The 24,942-nt window shown below is 36.3% G+C and overlaps 1 protein-coding gene across 50 annotated transcripts in view; it reads right to left on the bottom strand.

Moving 5' to 3' along the window:
- The window catches only part of RIMS2 (regulating synaptic membrane exocytosis 2), a 445,064-nt gene that overhangs the window by 27,641 nt on the left and 392,481 nt on the right, over positions 1-24,942 (bottom strand). For 42 of the 50 annotated variants that reach the window (XM_064394206.1, XM_064394000.1, XM_064394024.1 and 39 more), the window contains one exon: positions 23,898-24,139. The exons of 5 other annotated variants lie outside the window; for them this stretch is intronic. In XM_064394206.1, coding sequence (XP_064250276.1) covers positions 23,898-24,139 — 242 coding nt within the window. The remainder of the gene's footprint in view (positions 1-23,897; positions 24,140-24,942) is intronic. 3 more of the 50 variants (XM_064393857.1, XM_064393991.1, XM_064393838.1) reach the window with 2 other exon arrangements.

Here is a 24,942-nt window from a genome sequence, read left to right as displayed (position 1 = left end):
CAGTTAGCTGCTTGAAAGGCCAGTTAGCCATACTATCACCATATTAATGAGTTTAAATGGGATTTGAAACACCATATATGGAGGCTTAATGTGTGTGCATAACCTGGAACTCTTAAAAAGCTTTCATTCACACTTCATACATGTAAGGCCACACTGGACATCATTTCACAATCTAGCATTTTAGGACTGAGAGTAACAGATAGAAAGCAGTAAAATTTAATTGACTAAGGTTCTACTACTACTGTTACTATTTATCCTAATGCACTAGCTAATATTGATTACAGACCAGATGTCCTGATACAAATTTGGCAATGCATTTTGGTGTATCCTACAAAATACTGTATAACTTAAGCTTCTTTACTTATGGTGACCTTTAAGAAATAAATTTTACTTCTCCAGCTGGTAAGGTGTCCCATCCAAGAGGATCTAAATATATCATACTTTCCAAAGATCCCTCAGATATGAAGTTCATTGTCTTCCATGTACAATTTAGACTGTCACCTAAAGAGTAAATAACTGAAAACAATTGATGTCAACCTCAAGATAATTTTGTTCATCTGCAAAACCACTTATGAGCATAGGTCTGTGAATGGTCTTCACAAATTTGATCAGTTTTGCCAGGATTATACAATACTTGCTATTTGTATTTCAGAATCTGGCTACTTTTTGCTGCATATTTAGTTAATGATAACGCTAGAAGCTTGGACATGAATATAGAAAACACTATATGAACTCATAATTTGAGGTTTTTTCCTAAAACAGTTTGCAATCTTAATGGTACAGCAGATAAAAACCTCAGGCTGCAGCATAGAAAAAAATGGCACCAAATTTACACTACCCCCAGTAAGTCAGCAGCAAAAACTTCCTGCCATCTGGATAATCTCCATCAGCATAGAATATTTCAAATGTACTAGCAAATAACATCCTACAAATATGTTTCTATATTAAGAGAGAGTCTGTATCAACTTCCTTTTCACTAGTGTTATTTCTGACTGGCATATTGAAGTGAGAGTTATGATTTCCTCAGTGGAAGGGACACTGAATTGTGTGCCTCTTTCTTTATCTCCTTGTATTACCTTTTTAAAATAAAAAGCAGCACCAATATAATTTAAAGAATTCTATTCTTTCTCAAGGGTCATTGCAGTCCCCATTGCTAGTAGTAAGTGACTAATCTAAAGACAAATGTGTTTCTCTGGTTTAGAGAAGAAAAGAGTCTCTTAACAAAAGAGAAAGTGAAAAAAACCAACCCCCAATGGTTCATGCTGAGTGACATAATATGTTTACTTACACAGCACAATGGACCCAGTACTTTAGCTCCAACTCAGGTGCTGGAAACTACATCAATGCTGAGTCTGGCCAGGCTGAATAGTTTTGCAGAATATGTCACTTTTTTGCCTGGAGTTAGCTCAGGTATTTGTGACCCTGCTGTGCTGTGTGGCCATGATATGCACCATATGCACTCATTTCACTTCTGCATACCAAAACTAGGAGTCTGGTTTAAACCAGCTTCCTCTGTACACAATGGACAAAAATTTGAAACAACGTGACTGCAATGCCAGAGTACCAACTATAGCAAATGAATGAATTTTCAGTCCCAGAGGAGTTAACAGCCAATGCCAACTGAAAATAGAAAGACTATGCACTCCAATAGCAACTACACACAGCCACAGAAATATCAGAACCAAACCTAGAAGATGACAGAACCCCAAAAATCTGACTCAGCTGGTGATTGCCAGCTGTGTAAAAGGGCCAATTTACAGATAGATGAAAGTCCAGACTGTGGCTGCTCCTTTGCAGTATACCCTCATGTGTCTGTCTACATGCACATGCACATTTATATTCATAGATAAAGAAATGGTATATTGTGTTTATTCCCACCCACTTGTGTCTGTATTGTATTTTGTATAGGAGAAAAATTAAACAGGAAAAAGGAGTTGGTAGAAGTTGATGCTGGACTGATGAAAGCAATCAAGGCAACAGCCCAGCTGTATGGCATATCTCACAATGTATATTCAATTTGAAGTATTCTTATACATAAATGATTTGCTAAAAATAACACTCAAATAATCAACATCACTAAGTTTTTCTTTAAAAAATGTATGTTTGTTACATCTTCCTTCATAAATTTCAGCTAAATAGTACATAAGCTATTTCACACAGGAGTTGAGAATTATTCCTCCCACTTCTTTTGGAGCAATTTTTCAGGAACTCTGGGTTTTCAGAACCCTAAAAATCAAGCCTATAATTCTTTTCTCATTTCTTCCCTTCTACCCTGCTTCTTTTGTTTCAGAAAAAAACCAAAAAAGATACACATTTTGTTAATTAAAATTCCTTTTTTTTTCTGTATGAATACTGGCTATTGTTACTTTCTAAAATAATCCTTTGTGGATTTAACAAATGTCAGGATTCTGCACCAGCATTCTTGTTTAGAGAGCTCTTGAAAATTCAATTAGAATAGAAGCAACCCACTAAGTTGAGCAAATTAGTTATTTGAATACTTTTTCTACATCTGCCTATTATGTAGTGCATGAAAAATAGTTGACTTTTTTCTTAATTTTGTAATGCAAGCCTTTAGTTAATGTCTGAATAAAGTTTAGTCAATAAACTAAATTTTCTCCATAGCTATCTTTATGCAGTCTGTCCATGTATAATAATCTTAATATCTTTGTATTTACTTTGGGGAATATCTTTAGATTCAGGGTCATTTAATACACAGATGAGTTCAGTTCTGTATGCATGAAAAGAGAGAGGAATGTTCTCCAAGAACGAATGTGACAAATGAGCATATGAGAACATTTTTTTCCCTGTAAATATTTAGAGAATATTTTAATTTAAGCCCTATTTTACTCTATGAAATGTCATATATAGCCAAAAGGTACAGACTGCACAGCAAAACTATTGGTGCCAATGTCTACAAAAGACACCTCCTGTCCTAGCTTGTACCCATGTGAATATGTAGCTACTCCATGATCCTCTCTAGATTATCACTAAATTTGAGGTTTCATAAAAGTGTGTCAGGTAAGCGCAGCAATCAGTTGAGTTATGCACTTATTTTATTTAAAATAATTTATAATAAGCTAAGATAATAGTTAGAATATTGTTTGTAGAAGAAATATATTTTTGAGCAGTGGTAAAGATAAAAAGCTTAATGAAATGTTAAGCTCTTCAACTGGGATGATGAAAACCAGCTTTGATATGAGCTACTTAGACTTTTGCCAAAAGCCAACCAAAATTTATAATAGTTGAAGACTTCAGAGTGAGGAAAGAGATGTTACTTTAAAGAATTGGATCTACCATGCTAGATAAGTCACACAAATTTCTGGTTTCCAACATTCACACAATCTACCAGACGGCTTTTTTTGAGTCCCAGACCAGAGGAAAACATGAACAAAACATAAGAAAATCAAAATGGCCATGTCAGGAAAAAACCAAAGATCCAATTATTCAGTATCCTCTGTCAGCATGGCTAATACCAATGCCTAAGAAATATATGTAAGAAAAGAAAAGTAGGGGAAAGAACACTATTTTGCTGACTGCTGGTTTAGAGGCTGTTAGAACTTTTTGTGTTTAATTGCCATTGCTAGATCAAACCAACTCACTTGGTCTAATCTCTTTTTGAGCCAGTATATACATCAGGCCATCCAGTATTCTATAGAATGGGTCCCTTAGTCTAAATTTGTACTGTGAATTACTTCCTCTTGTTTGCCAGGTAATTGTCTGCAATGCTCTAGTTCTTGCATTGTGGGAGCAATGAAGAAATCATTCTGTAGTCACCTTTCTCACAGTGTCCCTGACTTTACAGGCCTCAAACATCTCCTTCAGACATTTTTTTTTCTGGACTGAAAAAATCCTGTTTCACGTTATTCATCATCCCTGCTGCAATCTCTTCCTACTTTCTTTAGATCTGTGTCCTTTCTGAGGCTGTGGGGCCATTAGAGGTGGATACATCAGAATAATGATGTTTTCTGTGCTACTTTGTGATATTATTTTCTTAACAATTGTAGCTTCATATTTTGGGGGAAAGAAATCACATAGGAATTTGAGTGTGGAGACAAAACAGAGGGGAAAAAACATTAAACCATATCTTCAATTTGAGATGACTAAATAAGAAGTGAACTCTCATTTTTTTTAACAACTTCTAAGCTGTAAAGAATGAAGAAAATATTTCTTTTTTATTTTGGAAAGCCTTGACACATAAAAATCTCTGTTCAGAAAGTGAGCAAACTCTGAGTGCTTGAACTCAGGGACCTGTGCCTCTTTCAGCATGCATTGTTTGACTCAGGTATTATGCTTACTTTGTGTTGCATCCAGCATGATTGAAGTGTATCAGATAATCCCATTTCAAATTCATGTATAATTGACAGAGAGAAAATTATAAACTTGGACCATTTTACAAAATGAAAGTATAGAGTAAAATGGGGAAGTTTTTGCCTTCCTAAGTAGGAAAGTCTTTGAGTGTCATTAGAATTTTGTGATGGGATTAAGGAAAATTAGTGGCTAAATTGTTGCCAAACAACTAAAGAGATCTGTCAGAGGCAGCCAGCAATCATGTCTGAAGAGAGAAATGTTAGGTGATGATCATATATAAGTGAATGACCAAACAAAAGCAATTGCTTTCGAGGGTGCCCTCCAAGAAATGACAAGGATCTATATGGAAACTGGAAAGCACTCTAAAACACAGGAAAATATCTGTCTGTGGTTTGACATAGATTGTGCAATTAATTTCTATATGAGACTAGGAGAAATCACTGATCCTCACTGTCAAATTTCAGTTGGAAGGGGAAAAAAAAATCCCATTCATGCAGTTCAAGATAGACAGATAAAAATTAATTAAAAGAATGACTGTATCCAGCTACCCAGAAAATCTGTGGCCCAAATAACATAAAGGAACCTGCAGACAAAACCCCTAATGCCTCCAGAGGCATGGTGATCGTAGTGAAAGTCTGCAGGGATAAAGGGCTGAATAGCCATTTACTAGCTCTGCACCCTAGGAAAAGGATTTTTGACATAGGCAAGTACATGAAAAGATCACTTGCAAGACAGGTAATTGGTGCAGTATTTGAATTCAATATGTCCAAGGATGGGATTTCTTATGGAAGAGAAACAATTTAAAATAGAAAAAGTTAACTGTGAAAGGAAACTTCAGCAATCATATGAAGATTGGGAACATGAGGAAATTTGCAACAATTGCAGAGGAAAATAGACTGAGGACACTGCTGAAGGAAGCTTCAGAAGATTGTGCTGGAAGGGTTACCTTGTGAAATTTGGAGAGCCACTGAAGGGTTCTGAATTTATCCTTTTGGATTGGGTGAAACTAGCAGAGAATTGAGCCTATTTTTGTTACAGAGACCACAGAGGCTTTGATTATGTTTTGGACTCCTAACCAAATGCCCAGATAACACACATAACTGACATTATAGGAAATTTTACTTTGTTTTCAACTGGCTAAAGCATGTAATGTGGTCATTGCCTTTTCCACTGCCCTGAGTCCCTAGTCCGTGTTCCTTGAGGTGGAGGGAGGCAGATCCTTCCAGCTGGTACCCTGACCAGCTCAGCCTGCCAGCTATGGCAAACTCTTGGGACAGAGATACAACTACTCCACTTTAAATCACAACCTCCAGTCATTTTGAGGCAGTCAAAGAGGGAGTCTTTGCTCAGTGACTAAGGTTTAGCAGTTCTGACTCCTCTGACTCCAATCTTTTTTTTTTTTTTTCTGCAGTGCTTTTGCAGGTATCCTGCCCATGGCAGAAGGCTTGGAATTAAGATTTTTAAAGTAAAAAAACTATTCCAAACTATTCCATCACCCTATGATTTTATGATTTTGAGTTAATATTTTCTTTTGTTTGCTTGTGCTTTCTCACTGTGGTCCTTCATATTGACATCATATCCAAGCTTACTGCTAGAAGGGTGTTTTACCTTTACCTACACATGAAGGCTGTTTTATAAGATGGCATTATATCTTTGATTCACAGCTTAAACTCAAACATACAAATTCTCACACAAAAGCTACCTAAATGATTTTAAATTAGGAAGACTTAGGCATTTTGTATCATGGCTACCTCAAGAACTACCTCCTCCTCTTGCAATTACTCCACTAGAGAGTGTCATCTATCAAACAGGAAAGATGTCAAGAGAAGGTTAGTTTTAGAAAAGGATTCTTCACTTTCTACTTTATTTCTGCTTAAAGATCACGAATCACTAAATTTTAGGAAAGTCTTTGAACCTTTCCTTCTTCCTTAGGATTTAATTTTTTAGAAACAACACTATATGTAAAGAAACCTTTAAGAAAATGTAAGAAACTTGTGGAAGATCATAGTACTAAATAATGTTTGGTCTGTGAGATACTATGTTTATAAATCAACTATTTCATTAGATAGGATCCTTTAACGTCAGTTTATATCAGGTTCATTTTGAATAAAAAGTCTGACCAAGTGCCTTGGCCACTGGAGGGGGTGTCAATCCAAAACACGTCTGGAAAGAACTTCTTGGGTCATTGGAGCTGCAGGTCCTTGGCTGCAGGACTTTGGAATCCATGAGGTTTGAAAAGTCAGCATTTACAGGTGGCCACATCGTTATTTTTCAGTCTCTCATCAAGATGCATTAAATGTTTTTTGCCACCTGCCCTGCTTTCCTTGGACTTCCACAGAAGTGCCAAAGGTGCATTAAGCCTCAAGATCTGTTTCTTTGCCACAACCCTGTTTAGGAAGATTAACCAGTGAGAATATGGGAGAAAACAGTCAAATGCAGATTAATTGGGGTAAGAAATAATGATGCTGAGGTAAAATAATATTAGCATCATAAGTGCTGAATACAATGAATCTGGATAAACAGTCATATGAAAATTAGGTAAACAGCTAAAAGAGCTTTGGAGTTCAATAACAAGGAACACATCTGTTCTTCCTTACAACTGAGATACTTTTAGTGACTTTTTCTTTAAAAAGCTGCACTCTCAAGAATACACATTTATTATTTAACATTTTATTAAATACTTCTGCAAAATGAAAAGATAATATACGTGCTCTGAATGTCTAAATGATGAATTTGAGAATGGAATGAAGTTTCATTCCTGTTCCTTTTATGGTTTTCTGCACTGGTAATTTATTTTCAGAACAAATAAAAGTAACATTGTAATTATCCTTTTATGCTAACAGTTTTGGTATTGTATTAAGATGTTTTAAAAGGAACACATTGTATTCACTGGCATAAACACTTGTGAAATTGCTACATTCTGCTTATGCCTGCTTTTCCACTGATACAATTTTTCATCAGTCTGTCTATATTATATTTCTATTTCTGCAAGTTATCACTTTATGAGAAAATACAGTATTGTTTGACAAAATAGAAGGAAACAGAGAAGTCCTGATCTACATTATTAAGATCATATCACGTAATTAATTGCCACAAAACTTGTTAATTTTAATTTAATATGACCAGATGAAGTAAAATACAATAATGTTCAGAAAAGTATAAAAACACTGAGTGTTAATAGCTGGGATATGACTCAGAAGGAGTGTGGTTTTCTGGCATTGTAAGACAAAAGACGGTGCAAAAAGAAGTGTATGAAAAATAAGTTTATTGGCGTAATGTTAATGCTCATCAGATGATATGAATGAAGGTTCAACATTCAATAAGGAAGTGGGAAAAGCACCAAGTGTGCAGAACACCATGTTTCTGTCAAAACAGTTGGGAAAACCACTGACATAACAGAGCTGCAGCTTAGGCAGAATAATTTTAGGCACTCAGTACACTCTACACATCAACCATGCATAGGACTAATCTTCTAATAAAAGTTAATTTCACTGAGCTCTACCCTGTCTGACAACCTTATATTAATTTCTCCACAACTTAGCGAGTATCTTCCCAAACTTTCTTTTCTGAATGTTCACCTTTCCTGCCTTGTTGAACTATAATAATCTAAATCTTTTTTCCATGATGTATAGTGGTGTACATGTATATGTTAACAGTGAGTGAGAGAGAGAACAATCGTCTTCTCTTCCCACAATAAACCTTCTTCATTCCCCTCTTTCTTTTTAATGGAGACGAAACACTTTGTTCACATGCTCCTTTGTTTTCTAGCCACTGAAAAACCAGGTAACCCAAACCTGAGGGCCTAAAACTGCAAAAGACAGATTTTTACCTAAAAGAGAGATCATTTACCTATGTTATAAAAATTTACCTAGTTTATAAAAAATCTATATAAAAAGGCTGTATTTTATAATGGAGCAAAATAATTTACTCAAAAATGATGTATAAATAGGTATTGATAATATGGTCTGTTGTGGGCCTTGATATAGTCTACCCATATAGTTGTGAACATAATTTTCTAGTTTTTTTTCAGTCTAAACTCTATCTGTGCATCTAGCTTAGCTGTGAGACTGAAAGGAAAAGAAGTAACTTGATGAGGAGCAAAACTCAGGACAAGAGGATGAATCATGAGGGATGTTGAAATTCAGGACACTGAGTTTAAATTTATGGACATAAAAAGGAAGAAAGTCTGTCAGAGCAGTAGGTAAGGAAAACTATTTTTAACTACCAAGTACATGAGGGTTTGCTGACAGACAGGAGAAACCAAAACATGCTGGGCTGAGCTGTGTATACAGCACAGAACTCTACCGTACAACAATAGAACTTGACTACTCTGGGAAACAGTGTTACTGTAAAATACTGTTTGCCTTCAAAAATTAATTGCTTGTAATTTTCTCTACTAAAACTAATCTCTTTTTGCCCAATATCAAGTCTCATCATTCCTCTGTCTGTCATATTCCATCCTAATAAAAATAAGTACTCTGCGCTTATGAAGCTATGCAAAGATATACAATTAAACCCTGAAGGAAGTAACAGGAAAAAAACAGCTCCAGGAATAATCAATGGCAAAGTCTTTCATTTAATGTAATTTAATTCAATTTAATTTAATTTCAGTCATTCTTTCAATTTATCTTCTTCCTGCTTAGGGCTTAGGCTTTTGCAAAACAAAGCTTTGGTGTGTTTTCAATCTGGTAAGGAGTGGGTGGAAGTAATAGGCACCATTAAGAAATCATTTCCATGCCCTCATGCAAACCTCACTCTTCTTTCTTGGAGCACTTCTAGGGCCTTCTTCACTCATGACTGAAATGTATTCTGTATTGCATATGAACTGCATATGGACATTGATCAGTACATGGTCCCTGAAGCTGTCTCTTGACAGATCAGAAGAAAAAAATCCCATACCCTTTTAGTGCCAATTTATTGCAAAATGAACTGAAAAACTACTATGGTGCAGATGAACTTGCATGGATGAGTCAGAAATGAAGCTGTTGCTTGGCTTCCAGAGAAAGCATAAGCATAGGCACTGTTACTTTCTTATCATGTCTTCATATCAGTTTGGAAGATGGGAGTGGAGTTCAGTTAGAATAATATTGATCACATATATAGAATCTTTTCATCAAGAAACTTATAGAAATTAGAAGCAGAGAAATCTCTTAATCCAGCTACCCACTGTCAATGCCAGAGCCAGCTTGTATACTCTCAGGAAGCCCATTCAGGAAAGGAGCAAAAATTCTATCAGTATGAAGCTGTTAGTTACTGTATGTTGCACAAATTGCATTTCTAAAAATAACTCAGCCTTTCTACAATATACTATTAATTGTTATATGAGGAAGACATTAATTTACTGGCTTCACTTACAAACATTTGGCTTTAAATTTGGCTCAGAAACCAGTTCATGGCATAGTCTCTCAGAAAGACACTGCAAACTCCACGACCAAACACCCGAGCCAACTCACACATTCAGCTGGCAATTCTGTGCTCAGCCCAGAAGTGAAAAGTGACAGTGAGAAAAGCTCCATTTCCGAACTGAAGTATGCCACCAATATTGGTTATCCTGTCCTGATGCACCAAGAACCCAGCAGTGCCAGTGCTGCAGCCAGGCAGGGTCACTGCAGCTGCCCAGCACAAAAGACAGGGGTGCAATTCCTCAGCATCCCCTAGTAAAAGGTTCTCACACAGTTACCTGTCCTCCTATGGGGGCATTCTCCTCTAACTAACTTTTCAACCCAAGTAACATTTTCATTTACATCCATGGTAGATGGAGGTGTTAACTTCCTAGGGTTTTCATGAAACCAAGGAGCCTGAGCTCAGGCTGGACTGTGCCAGACCCCATTTGCACAGCTCGTGTCCCACAGGAGGGAGGGCACGTGGGAGGGAGCTCAGAGACCTCCATGGATGCAGAAGGTTTGAACCAGAACTGCTGTAGAGATGTGATCTTATTGTTCCAACAAGAGATGTAGCCTCCAGTGCTTCTAATATTTGTAGAAAAACTGAAGTTAGGAAGAAATACAAGCTTAAAATATGTACACAGAGAATACATATATGCCCATATATGTGTATTTATTAGAAATCCATGATAGAAGTGTGTACCACTCAAGCACATTTAAATCAGGTATGCTTTGAGACTGTTGAATCTAATTTATTTTTCAAGTAATCAAATATTTTCTATTTTTCATTATGAAATTAAAAGGGATATTAAAAAAAAAACACCTCAGAGGCATCTTAAGATAACACAAAAACCCGGATGAACTTTTAAATCAAAATAAAAAGAGAATTTAACACAGCTGTCTTATTTTTTAATGTGTTTAGGATGGCTTTGTGAAACTATAATCTCATTTCCTGTCCCCAACAAAGCAATGATTTTCAATTACTATTTTTGCTTATTAGAAACAACAACACTTTTTTATTATTAAATTTACTTTAATATTAATTATTTAATAATTAATATTAAAACCAACAGGGGATACTTTGACAATATGTAAATATTTTTACTGACCCAAAGCAACAGCAGAAAGCTAATTAAGTCTTACAAGGAATGGGGAAGAAGAAAGCATAAGAACAGGAATTGCTCTCTGAGTTGCTCATGTACTCTGCTTTCTCAGGATTGCCCTGGTCACTCCAAACTGTCCTACACAATTCTCCTTCACAAAAGCTTTTGTCTTTTGCTATAATTTTTCCCAGCTGCTAGTCTTCCTCTAACTGCCTTGTTCCTGATTCCCACACTCTAATGTGCAGCCAGAGCCATGCTGTCATTTAGTCCCCTCCTGTGTGTGCCTTCTTCTCCCTCTTTCACTGCTATAATTGCTGGATTTCTCCACACTCCACTTCCCTCACCTCTTGACTTTGTCTCACATTATTAAAGTCTGCATTGCTGCCTCCTGCTCTGGTTCATCCTCATCAATCACTGCTGCTCTCAGACTGTGGCTCATCTTTGCTGAAAGTCTTTTCTTTCAACAGGCTCCCCGCTACCAGCCACTGACCTGAGCCCTTCAGCCTGGACCTGTACACTTTTACTGAGCAGATCTACCTCACCACCTTCCTTTGATGCCAGTATTATCCCACAATATTAGCAACTTCCCTTCATACTGATTTAAGGCCCATGCCTTAAAGACCTGTTTTCACAGTACAGAAAAGTTTCTTCTTAATATTTTTAATTAATAAGACTTTTTTTCTAAAATCTAGAAAATTCCTAGGATGTCACTTTTTTCACATCTGATATCAGGTCAAGGACACTTACTTTTGGTGAGATCTAAACTGTCTGTGCTGAAAACAAAAAAAGCAACTAAATATGTTTGGTGCTCAGACACTGGACAGACATGTCAGAACTCAGGATGAGAGATAGAGGAAAAGCAGGAATTGATGGGCTGAAGGTGGAGCTGGAAAACACAGTTAACTCTGCTAAAGAGAAGGAGATTAAATTAGCTGAAAATGGCTAACTAACTGCCTACAAAGTATTTTCATATGGAAACAGAATTCTTGGTCATATGCCAAAAATTTAAATGGAAAATAAGTTCAAGGATTTTAATGAGTTTTACCTGTGTAAATCACTGACTGTGATTTCTATCCTGTTCACACTTACATATATATATATATATATATATATATGAGTGTGTGTGTGTGTAAAATAAAAGAATTAGGAAACACAAAGCTATAAATCAGAATAAAAAATGTGGAAACAGAGCCTGCAATAGGATTTATATGTAGGTACTCATTATGAGCACATTGCTCTGCCATCTACCTTATTCTCCTCAAGTTATTTATTTTTGTGGTCTACTTATTCATATGTAAATGAAATTAACCAAGGCATTATAAAGTTGAAAGGAGTTATGGACAGTGCATGCAGACAAATAAATCCTCCATCATGACTGCTCAAAATAATTTTCTCAGGCTATGTTTAAAATACCAGAGACTGTGATAATTTTATTTATCCTTACAGTTAAAACCTTAAATGATCATAAGATTGAGAGCTTTAGAGGTCTTTCCAGAAGGAGACCTTCAGGTTCCGTTCCACATATACTGCATACCTTCAAATGCCAGATGAGTATAGGATGACACTAAGGTCAAATCAAATGACAAAAATTTTCTGTCTTAATCCTGAAGAGGTTAGAACATGCAACTTAGACAAAACTGGCACATGCTTAGATTCATCTGCCCACTGAGAAAAGACAAGCATTGTAAAATCCAGGATCCAGCTTTAACCATCTGAAAAAAATTCATTTCAAAATGACAAAGAATTCTTTTCCCAGTAGGGTTCTGTTCAACAATTCCTATAATCAGCCAACACGCCGCATGAAAGCATTTGCTTAAGTGGAATAGCAAAAGGCATGCAAGTTAATGACTTCTACTGAGCACTGAGCACTTAAGACTTCATAGGAAAGCTGCTGAAATGATTGATCTGTGTACTTCCATGCAGCCTGACCTCTGAGGGCTACCAGCTGCTGGCACCTGGCTTTGGCAGTGCAGTAACAGCATGTGAGGAGTCTCTCAGCCTGCACACTGCTGAGAAGTGCTGCTTTTAAAGGTAACTCCTGTGGCAAAATGGTCTCCAGCCACTGATGGAACAGCACAGGGAACCATTCTGTCCAGACTTGCATTGCATTATTTAACTGCAAGAAAACTGCAAGATACGTGACTGCAATTAATTTTCTAAGCTCCCCTGCATTTCTGTCCTCCTCCAGATGAGACGTGACTTTGGCTATTGATTGGGTAGTGAAGTTAAACCACAAAGCACAGCAATGGCAGCAGTGACAGAGACGAAGAAGATTCATCTAATTCTTGTCCCTTAGTGGTCTTACCAAAGAAAGAGGGCAGAACAGAAACGTGTCTGTGTGTGAAAAGTGGATTCACGTCTTCCTCCCCTGTGTGAGGGTCAGATTTCCTCAAATGAACTACTAACTTGAGTGGAGCTACTCATATGCTTTTTAGTAACCACTGTACTTAGCTAATTTCCAACATACATAAAAAATATTCAAGCTCAGAAATAAAATCAACATCGGAAATAAAATCAGAATGTCTGTAAAGCAGACAAACAATAAAAAGTCTGCCTAAATATTTTTCTTCTTTCAAGTTATGAAGATTCATACAAACCAATTTTATTTTCATCCTTTGGATGTGAGCTCAATTTTCAGTCACTAATGCAAGTCATGGCATAGAGAGATTAGGACCAGAAATTTTTCAGTTACCTACAAACTCAGCCAAGGAATGAACCAAATGCTTGCTCTGTAGGTAGGTCCAAGAGCAGCAGGGAGCTCAGCACTGCTAGTGGAACAAGAGGACACAGCAACTGGGAAAGAGTGACAGAACAAGGAAATACAGCTGGTAGCAGGAAAAAGTTCTTTGTCCTGTTCAATAAAAAAAATGCTATGCTTCTCACTAGATCTTCAAATTCAATGGTATTTTTCTGATGTTCATATATCATAACATATTTCTATGCTGTTTAAAAAAAAAAGTCGAATATTGCCTTGCTAGAACATGTAAGTTACAAATTTTAGGACATCTAAACCAGAAAGTTTCTATAGAACTTAGCTTTGCTCTTTTAATGTGTTATTATATTATCTTTTCTACACAAATATTTAAATGGGCAGTGCATTGACAATGCAGGTTATACAAAAGATATTGCATTAATTTAAAATTTTAAAAAATATTAAAGATATCCACCTTATGAAAAAATCCATAATGCTGGTAACAATTAATTTAGTTAATCAGAGGGAAGTAATTTTTCCTTCAGAGTACAAATTTGTTCTTGACAGATCTTACTGCAGCAAATAGTAACAAGAACAGTACTTATTACCGTGAATATTTTCAATTAAGTCTCAACATGATTTCATAGACTGAGCTAAAAATAATTTTTGCTGGCACCAAATTCTAACCAAGACAAGGGCAAACCCAAAGTATTAGAGTCCTATAGTTACAAAAATGAATAAAATCTGATTGTAACTTTTGGAGCAGAGATTTAATTAGTATAAGAAAACATATATAGTTTAACATTTCATGAAATGAAATGATCATGACAGTTAAATTTGAATGTCATTCACACAAGCACTTGCAAGCATAGAAAAAAACTCCTGAAAGTAGATATAAGAGGACAAACCCCCACTCCCACCATTAAGGAAACTATGTTTTGCTTAGTTTACCAAAAAAATATAAGACTGCTAAAAAAATCTCCCAAAGGATCTGTTTATCTTATATAGGTAGACAAAGAACCATGCACAAATTATTTAGGTGATAAGGAAAAAGGTATTTTTTCACATTTGTTAAGAGGCAATTCATCTTTTCCTAGACAAATTGCATTACAAATGGTTTGCAAACAACTTAAATGTTTTTGTCCTTCTATGAAATGTTCTCCATGACAATTTTTAGCTCCCTGAGCATGAAAAGCAAGTTTAACTGAACTCACATATGCCTAACAGAATTAGAGAAAATTGTATCATTTGTTCAAGCAATACTCAAAAGGCAATAAGAAAACCTGTACTGACATTCAGGAATAAAAAGTGGAAGAATTTCTCAGTTGTAAACTACCAGAATATAAAATACTGCATCAAAAATACAGTTTGCCACTGCACTCCTTGAGCTAGATTCTCATGTTTCCACTTAATTTAGATGCACTTGGGATGTTTTTAATCTAACCATTTCCTTAGTATCCATTGCCAAAGCATTTGGTATTTGTAAAGTATAAGGATGTGTTTTACTTTCTCAAATTTTAAAAAACTAAAACTTTAACCTGGAGTTCTCCAATAGCATAGTTAAGAAGCACAAAGTGCAATCCAGAAGGACAGAAAAAATAATTTCATAAAATCCTCTTCATTGTGCTAAAACAGAGAGTATTGACAAGTTTTTAAGTTTATACTATGGCACTCCATTGACTTCTGCTGGTCTCAAGCAATTTATCTTTTCTTTTTCTTTACTTATCATCCCCTGTGCTTGTTTCATTTCTCTATGCAGACTGCAAATTCACATATGAATGTAAAAAAAAGTTTAGTATTGGATACCAGTTCCTAAAATGCACAGGAATCTGTAATCTCATTCTAAAGTAAAAAAAAAAAAGTTCCTCAGATTCAGTATTTTTATCCTAATTTTCCTGCTAATTTTGATTCTATACTAACTGAGAAACAAGTGACTTGCCACCATGGAGATGGCAGAGCCCACTAGCATTCAGAAAACACAGATCCTGCACATTCTGCCTCAGGGACAGATCTGGCAAGCTTTTAAAAATGCAGCTGCAGAACTTGGCTCAAGAAATTTAGTTTTGACTGCTGCTTTATTTTATTGTCTCTAAAGAAGCAGAGACCAAATGTCTGTCTCATATTGGAACTAACCAACATATATCTGTGACTGGAGATCTGTGTGCAGAACCCCTCCTTGCTGAAGGAAAATAAAAAGTTTCCAGTTTCTTGGACCATACCTGGCGTACACCATCTGGCACATACCTGAGATGCACTATTTTGCAAACTGGAGTTTTTGCTAGCACCCAAAAAAAGAAAAAGGATGACCCAGTATGAGAAGTAAAGAATGGATAAGAGACGTGACTGTAAGCTAATAGTTAGGGTTCTTGATTGTGAGCAAAAGGTTCAGCTTCCTGATCAAATGGTTGCCTGTGTATTTATCAATGGTACATTTAAATAATTTTAAATTACTCTGTTAATATAATTTCTCCTGTAGAGTTCTCTGTTAAGAGCTTATTGTTAGTGGCACATGCCAGTTTTGGGTGATAGTATCATGACACTTGTTCCATGGAAGACAAAGCCAGTCTAAAGAGCCTGGAGGTGCACTGTGAGTCATAGCCCAGTCCATTATACACAAAGTGCCTGGAAATATGAATAGCACAACTGTATTCTCAGTACCTGCATGATGTCCCACAGGCTGTACATCCTGTGGGGTGTTTAAAAGCAGGAGTTGCGTGACTTTCCCCTCCCTATTTTGTCCTACAGAGAGCACGGATTGCTGTGCTGTAAGGCAGAGCCAGCAGCAGCTAAAATGGGCAACAGGAGAGTGCAGTCAAATGAACTTCTGTGACACAGTGATGTGTCACACCAGGCAAGGCCAGAGAGCTGCTCTGAATTAGTCTGCACAGCACAGCATGCCTCTATTACCACCTTTTGTTTTGAGGCTATTTTCATGACTTTTTTACTTTCAGGTAATTATTCTATGAATTCACTTCTATCCTTAGAAAGAGAATTCCATTTATCAAAGGATTATTAATAGCATTGATAGCATGGGTAGTGTTAAAGACATAAATTTAAGATACAGCTTGCCAAAAGACATTTAATACTGCATTTCATTTAAGTACAAAGAAAGAAATCCTGTATTATTATGAAATGTTAAATTAAAAAAATATGCAGCTCTAACGAATCTGTAAATATAACTGTAATTTTTTTTTTTTTTTTTTTTTTTTTTTTTTTTTTTTTTTTTTTTTTTTTTTTTTTTTTTTTTTTTTTTTTGGTGTGCAAACCATGTCTCTGATAAGTGCTCAACAGCAAAGTACTACAACCCTTTTCCTGCTGGCCTTTGGAGATCTGAAGTGAATCTCCCTTCACATCCCTATGTTATTTAGTGACAATGGCTCAAAGAGCAATGGATAGATTAATATTTTCCTTCTAGAATAATACAAAGAGTATTCATTGAGGTGGCTATGTACAAAATTGACAAGACTAGAGATATTATTTAAACTGAGAAAAAACCCAACTGAATTTTCTTCCTTGAAGTATGAACTACATACATACACAGAACTGTAACTACAGATAAATATTGCAGACATTTCAGGCAAAGTGAAAACTGAATAATTGCCAAGGTATGAGATTGCCCTATAAAGTTCTTTTTTTCCACTCTCAAGTTTCAGTAGACTGAAATCAGAGCCCTCCTTCACTGAATAGTGAACAAGAAATTCTCATATACTATATCACATGTTAACTAAGGGACTAAAAAATCCCAAAAGGAGTTTCTAAATGGAAACTTTCTTAAGAAAAGCCTAAATTTTTTCTTATGTAACAACACAAAAAGCCCCCACATCTTGTTTACTGTAAAAGCAGAAGTAAAACAACTTTATAGTTTGGGAGTTTTTATGAGATGTATATTTTTTTAGCAGGAATCTTATGAGAATTCTTCTGCTCTGAAAAAGAAAAATAGTTTAGCAGTATTCTTACCAAGAAAGATCACCCTACATTTCTCTCTATTTTTACCTCTAATTATTGAAAGAAAAAAATCTTGTGGAAGGTCAAGCTAAGTGTTCTGATCTCACTTCGAACTTTCTCCTTTTTCCCCCTTATTAATGGTAGTAATATAAGAAACTTTCTTTTTAAGTAAAGAAATGTAGAAAAAAAAATTTTTAATGCTAAGTAAGGATTTTAAATATCATAAATGCCTACAACCAGGGGATTAGCTCTATTTCTACCACAGGCAGATGGGAATCTTACAGGCGTATACTGAATTGATAATTATATTGCAGGAAAGTTTGATGAGTTATTTGTGACTGAGGCAGTATGGTGTACATGATCTGCACCTTTTCCCCTAAAATTAAGCCTTTTATTCTTACTCCCTAGTTTTACCATAGGGCTTCCCTTCTCATTTTCCTGGAATTTCACTTCATATATGGTGTAAAGTGTCTCCCACACTTGGTGTGTAAGAAATGTCTTCCAGAGGACTTCTGTAAGATCACAGCTAGCATTGGCTGGAGCTCGGTTCTGGCATCTCAACTCTGTGTTTGTTGTCACTGCATCCACCTCTCAGAAAAGCTTTGTGAACATGTGAAGACTCAAATATACACCTACTTCCTCTACAGAAAATCTGTTAAGGAGAGCTGCATCAATTTTGTACTACCATATCTCCTTCTCTAGTCTTTTCCTACACATAGAGGTAAACAACAGACTTTAATGACATTTTATAGCCTTTTTAGTTTGCAATTAGAGTCTCTTTATTTATTAGCATACTTTTCAGAGCTTATTTAGTAAAAGCTGATTAATGCTCTTGGTAATGTATTTATTATAACAGTGCTTTCTGTTTGGTAAAGGATTCAGTTTGCAATTCTCAACTAATGAATAAGATAAATGTACCCTAATCTCTTGTAACTGCTAATTCTATATTTCTATCAATGTATTATGTGTTAATTTTGAATGTAAATCAGATTACACATCAAGAATATTGATGCAAGTGTAATACTACACATTAAGTAATCTATTACATTAGCAGTCTGTCTCTGGAATAGAAGAGGAAATAAGCCCCCAAACAAATGCCTTGTTTCAAATTGCCTGTATTATATATATAATTTAAAAAAAATTAAAATACATGTCCAAATTAAAAGTAGTAGATGACAATTTCAGTTGCCACTTTGATCACATAAATTAATTCTAGGGATAGAAAATAACAATTATGTAAACATTGTAAATCATTATGTCTCTTATGTAAACACATACACTTTTATTCAGTAAATTGTATGCTTACCATATGCTATCTCATTTTAGACAATGAAAGGCAATCAGTGTAGTTTCTCTTGTAGCCACCACAATTCCAAGTGATTAAGCACCCTCTTTTTAATAGGAACAACATTGACTATATATGTAGTAGAAGACTATTTTATATAAATCAAATTTTGACTTAAGAAAAGTGAAGTTCTATACCACACCAAGACAAATATTACCAATAGATTCCTCTCAATTATTCCATAAGTTGAGGAAATTTCTCTACAGCTATGTCATTGGTTCCTAACATATAAGTACAGCAATTCAGTCTGCATTTTCAACACTCTTCAAACCATACAGAATCCAAAATTTAGTTTTAAACACAAATAAAATAAAAAAAATCTCATTCAAATATTTTGGTATGAGACCTAGTTCTCTTGCATTTCTTCTAAGATGAAGCCATCAAACGTCAACATTTCTAAATACTTTAATCTCTTTTCACTTGGGACCTCTACAGAATTTATTAAATGGAAACAACTCATTTTGATAAAAACTATTGAGTTCACACAACATCACTTTTCATTTTTTTTGGCACAGAATCAGCTGCTGTTTGTACTTTTCCTATAGAGAACTATAATTTCAATAATATATGGCAAAGCTTAACCTCAGCAAAATTATGAAGGATGCCAGAATATCTCCTAACACTGTCTCAAAATTCCACTTTCACAGCCCTATAACTTCATGCCACATTTGGCATCCTGGCAAGGGTTCTTAGGTGACATGGGGCATCATGTTGGCACAAAGCAAGTGCAGTTCATGCAGCATCAGCTGCCCCCAGCACCACCTGATATGTTTACATGTGCAGGGCCCTCTGGAGCGCGGCACCCTGGAGCAACGCTCTGCAGAGACACACAAAGGCTCTGATTTCTATCCAAACACAGTTACACCTCTCTGCAGGCATTACTGCACTGGTCACTCTCAAGTTGTGCTGTTACTTCTTTTTTTCATCTCTTTTAACAGATTCCACCTATTGTAATTGCATTCCCAAAGACAGGATGGGACTCAGTCCCTGAGAGTGCGCTGGACCCATGGGGGTGACCCAACATACACATGTGATGTGTTAGTATATATGATCCATGGGGTGCCCCAAATTCTGAAAACATGCATTAAACTGCTTTGGCTTTTGGCTATAATCAACCTGCAAACACAATAGGTTTTGGCTAACTAAAGAAAAGACAAAATATTTACTTCGCTGAAAGAGAAATGTCAGCTAAATAAGGGCAATGAAGGCACCCAGGTGTCTGCCTGCCAGAGACAGTGTGTGTAGATTGAAAGGAATGCCTAAGATGGCATGATAAGAGGATGACAAAGATTTTACTCATTAATGAAATATAACTGAGAATTAGGTCTGCATCTCTACAGAACTCCTATGAGTTCCCTCACAGCTAACCAGCAGGAAAACAATTTCATTCCAGATATGAATAGCTAAGCCTGTTAAAAATTGCATTTTTCCTTCTATCTTCTTCTGTAAAGAAAGCCATCTTTTCCACATGTGGAACTCAGGACCTGAACGTTACAACACAAACTCATTCTAACCCATCAAATTTTAGCTTCATAATTGATAGTTTGACTCAAGAATGCGGAGTATACCTTTAGATGGTTTTGGGGCACAGAAAATGTACAGGAACCAGAAATAAAATAAATTCTAATTTATCTTGCTACTCTACTCCTCAGAATCTTGTCATTTACTGAAGTCTTAAGTAAAAGCTACCTTATGAAAAATTACTTTTGTGTTATGCTCTTTACCCATAAAACAAGTGTTCCTACCTGAAAAGGAATACAGACAGAATAAAAACTACATTTCTGTATCTATTTTCAGTGTCAACTTCTTAGCACTATGAAATAACAAGAAACAAAATAAATATTATTTGAAAAGGCATTTTAGACTGACCTTATAAGGCATGTATTGAAAGTCTGATACACAGTCCTGAAAACAGTTATGATGGCCTACTTTCAAAAAAACTTCTGACATAGATTTAGTTATAAAATATGAATGAAGAAAACCACTGAAGTAAAACTGTGCTTTACAAAACACTTGAAAAAAGCTTCAGAGATACAAATAGACATTTCTACACTGATTTCCATTTCTTCTGATATTTGTCATCTTCTGATATTTGTATGCTTTTTCAAGCCTGATATGTAAGGAAATACTTAGCCAGTCCATTGAACAATATATCTTCAGAAAGTACCTAAGAAACTTTTCCATACTTAATCCAGTTTCTACATGGTACCAGTGCCCTGACATCTGAATATCTCCTGCCTCTCAGTTCCAGAAAACTGTACTTACAAAACACCTACAGGAAATTAGTGTTTTGGTTTCAGATTGTACCAATACATGATTCCTTGTGCAGGCACCCACCATCTGAGAAAAGGAATATGATGAGACAAGCCAGAGAAATTTATAAAGTTAATAACCTTTATAAATTAATAACCTTATTTGCAAGTTTTAATCCTCTGGTATCAATGTACAATGTTATTGTCCAGCATTTTCTGTAAGATGTACCAATGGATGGAAACAGAACACTTTGGTTTGGAAGGAACATTAAACTCCTTCTAGCTACAACCCCCCTGCAGGAGGGACAGAGACACCTTCCACTTAGGTTGCTCAGAGCCCCATCTAACCTTGCCTCTAACATTTCCAGGGATGGGGCATCCACAGGGCAACCTCTTCTGGTGTCACACCATTCTCATTGTGAGGGATCTGAAGACATGCAAGGTATTTCTTCATGGTGTGACGTCACCCTCACCAATCCAACGAGCCATCACATTGTGTCACTGTAGACACAGCACCATGCACACAGCTCATCCAGGGCCTGACATGCAGCCATGGGCCTGCTCACCACAACCAGCAATGCTTATGTGACCCAGCTATTGAGAGGTGCTTGTGCTGTCCTGTAGCAGCAGCCACATGTGGCCACCAAACAGGGCCCCTTGGAGATGCTTGTCCAATAGAGCAGCAGGAGCAGGTGTGCAGTAACAGCTCCACAAAACCACCCTTTCCCATACCTGTATCCCCGTACCCAGCCAACACGAGGGGCTTTTCCAGGAGATGGCAGCAGGAGCTGCTCTGGCTGCTCTGGTCGGGGCCAGGCACAGGCCAGCCCTGAGCACAGGCCAGTCCTGGGGAGCAGCCAAGGGACAGAGGCTGCCAGCCAGAGCCATGCCAGCTCCCCAGCTCCTGCTGCTGCTCTAACAGCACCGACTTACAGCTCCTCACCCAAGAGTTTGTCTCAACACCCTATTCACGGTCAGTGGGTCTAAAAACTTTGAGAACTCTTTGAGACAGTTATATTTCACATTTGTCCCTGACTGGAGGATCTAATCAATCACTGGGCAACTGATTGGATATAACAGAGAGAAAAACTTCAGCTTAAAAGTACCAAATAACAAAGACACCATGGTATTTAAATCAGATCTAGACCAGACACACAATACAGACTCTCTCTAGTGCTGAGACATACTTAAGCAACGTACAAAGAGCTGACAGCCTTCATTTAATAGCTCTTACGGCAAGAGAGACCAGATTAGATAATGAAAAGTAATGTAGTGCATTACATATGATTTGATATTCAAATGATAATCTATACAGTTACATAGCTCTGTACTATCACAAGGCAGAAATTTAGACTTCCAGGTAAGCAAGTGATTAATTTTTTTTCTTGTCAAACCAGGCACTTCACAGATCTGTCTAAAGGTGACTTCATCTTTTATCTGTCATTTATTTCAAAGAAAATAGAAATGTACATGAACCTGTCCTTTCCATAACCTGCAAGTGAACTGATAAAACACAAGTCTGCTGCAAAGACTTGCCTATTGATGGATCATCAGTGTCTGCATGATATTCAGGGCTTTCTCTACAGACATTCTTTCCCCTCTTCTTCATTCCCTCCTGTTCATACTGCATTCAATAAGTCACACAGTCAAGCTTCCCACTCTCTCCCACATTGTTACCTTTCCTTCTTTCTTTTCTTTTTCAGTTCTACTCTTTACAGTACTTGAAATCCTGCCCACACTTCCCAAAAGTTTACTTGAAAAATTTACCACAGTTTCTGACAGTACAAATCATTGTTTTGCTCCATTTTGTTGTATATTAAAACTCTTATCACTTTGGTTTGGAAAGAACCGAGAAATCTCTTATCTATGTTTGAGCGGTGGTTAGCACAATGGAGACCTTCAGATGGGACTTCACACATCAGGGCACTGTAAACTTATGTTGAACTGTATGAAAACATCACAACAATTTTTTCTTAAATACTGAGAATACAACAAATCTTCTGTATATACCTTGAAATGTATACTTTTTATATATATGCATACTTATATAAATTGCTTAAATACTTCTTTTATATGAATGTTATTCAAACACAAGTAATTTTTTTCCATGTAAAATACACTTGTCCTATACAGTGTCATTATTTGACATTGAGCTTTTCAGAGTGCATTATATGGATTTTCCCCAAAATAGGAAGAAATAGAAAAAAAAGAGTCAGATTTTAAATGCTTTAGGCAACAAAGTAGAAAACTCTCCATTTTCCTAGGGAGCACATTGAAGTATCCAATTTGAATTAAGAGAAACAGAAATGAGGAAAATTTCTACGGATGGCAAATACACTTGTAGGCTGAAAAGAAAGTAATTAAAACACAATAAAATATTTTCACTGAAGTAACATAACATATAATTTTGCTCAGGAAAATTTCCTTGTTTCAAAATAAGGTTGCATATTTAATGGTGGAAAAATGTCGTGTTGAAATACACAAACGCTATCTGTGACAAAACCAAAGGCATCTTGCAGCATTTCAGCGACCCTTCAGAAACTTCAGTAAGGAATTCCCTCAAATGAAAGTACAGCTCATGTCGTTTCCTGAGAAGCTGAAAAGTAAGGAATTAGTGTATTAAGCAGGTTCCAGCAAGCAGAAGATAAAAGCTTCAGTCCAACCTGAAAAGGATCTTTGCTTAAAAAAAAAAAAAAAGTTTGGTAAATGTTCAGAGGAAAAAAGATAATTGACCATTTTCTTCATTCCATAGAATATTGCTGATGAGGCAACTCCAACAGGGTCTTCAAATGATTAAACTGTAAATACATAAGCATTACATACATTTAACTGATAATTTGAGAGAGAGAAAAACAATCTAGTTCCTACCAGTCTGGCTGAGTTGTGACGTGCTCCGGCTCTTTCTCGACAGCCCCACAATGGCGACCATCTTCGCGCCAATGCTGGAGCGCCTCTTTTTGCTGCCACCACCAACAGTGCCCACTGCCGTGTCTGACTGGCTGCCGTCATTCTTCTCCAGCGTGTACATCTCCCCGCTGATGCTGGTGCTCTTAGTCATGTTCTTTCCTGAGATGGCCATCTGTCTGCTTTGCATTTTGGATGTAAAGACACTGTCAGCCAGTTGACGGATAAACAGTGCAGACAAAGAGTAAAAAGGGGAAGACAGAAAAGGACAGGTTTCAGATGGAAAGTTTTGGGAGACTAGAGGGTAAAAGCAGCTAATCACACAGGTAGGGTTTGGTTTTAAGAGGTAAAAGGAGAAACTTTAATTCTAGGGTCTTGCTTGGTCCACCGTAAAAGTACTTGACTCATCAAAATTGTGTTTTAAATAACAAGCTCTTATTTACTGATTGACTTAAAACTTATTACCAGCAAAAGCATACCAAAGAATTAATGCATCCATATATCATATAAACACTTATTGTTTGGAAAATTGAAGTTCTGCCCTCAGTGCTGTGCGCCTCTTCTTCTCACATATATACTTTCAGGTGTCCCAAGGGAACCTGATCTACCAGTGGTCCAGGCTAAGAGACCTTTCCTTTCCTCAGAAATGGCATTCTACACTGATGACAATATCACTTATCCAAATTTTGCTCTGACATCTAAATAGTAGATATCTGAAAAATTAACCAGAACTGGAACCTATGGGGTCCATGTAGGCCTGAAAATTTATAGAGAATTTTCTATTTCAATGAAGTTCTTGCACAGAACTTAGACCTTTATTATTCTTTTCAGTACAGTGTTTCTTACAAAAAAGTTCCCATGAGATGCCATTTTAAACAATCCACAAAACTGTGGAATATTTCTGGAACCCAGGGGAAATGATTTTTTCTTTTTTAAATCACCAATACATAAAGGCTAAAATGAATATTTTTGCTTCTTAAACAGATTTTCAAATACATGCAAAAGCTGT

This window comes from Passer domesticus, chromosome 1 (assembly GCF_036417665.1).
Source record: "Passer domesticus isolate bPasDom1 chromosome 1, bPasDom1.hap1, whole genome shotgun sequence".
NCBI classification, from domain to species: Eukaryota; Metazoa; Chordata; class Aves; order Passeriformes; family Passeridae; genus Passer; species Passer domesticus.
The sequence above is the reverse complement of the archived record's forward strand: the minus strand, read 5'-3'. Positions and strand labels throughout refer to the sequence as shown.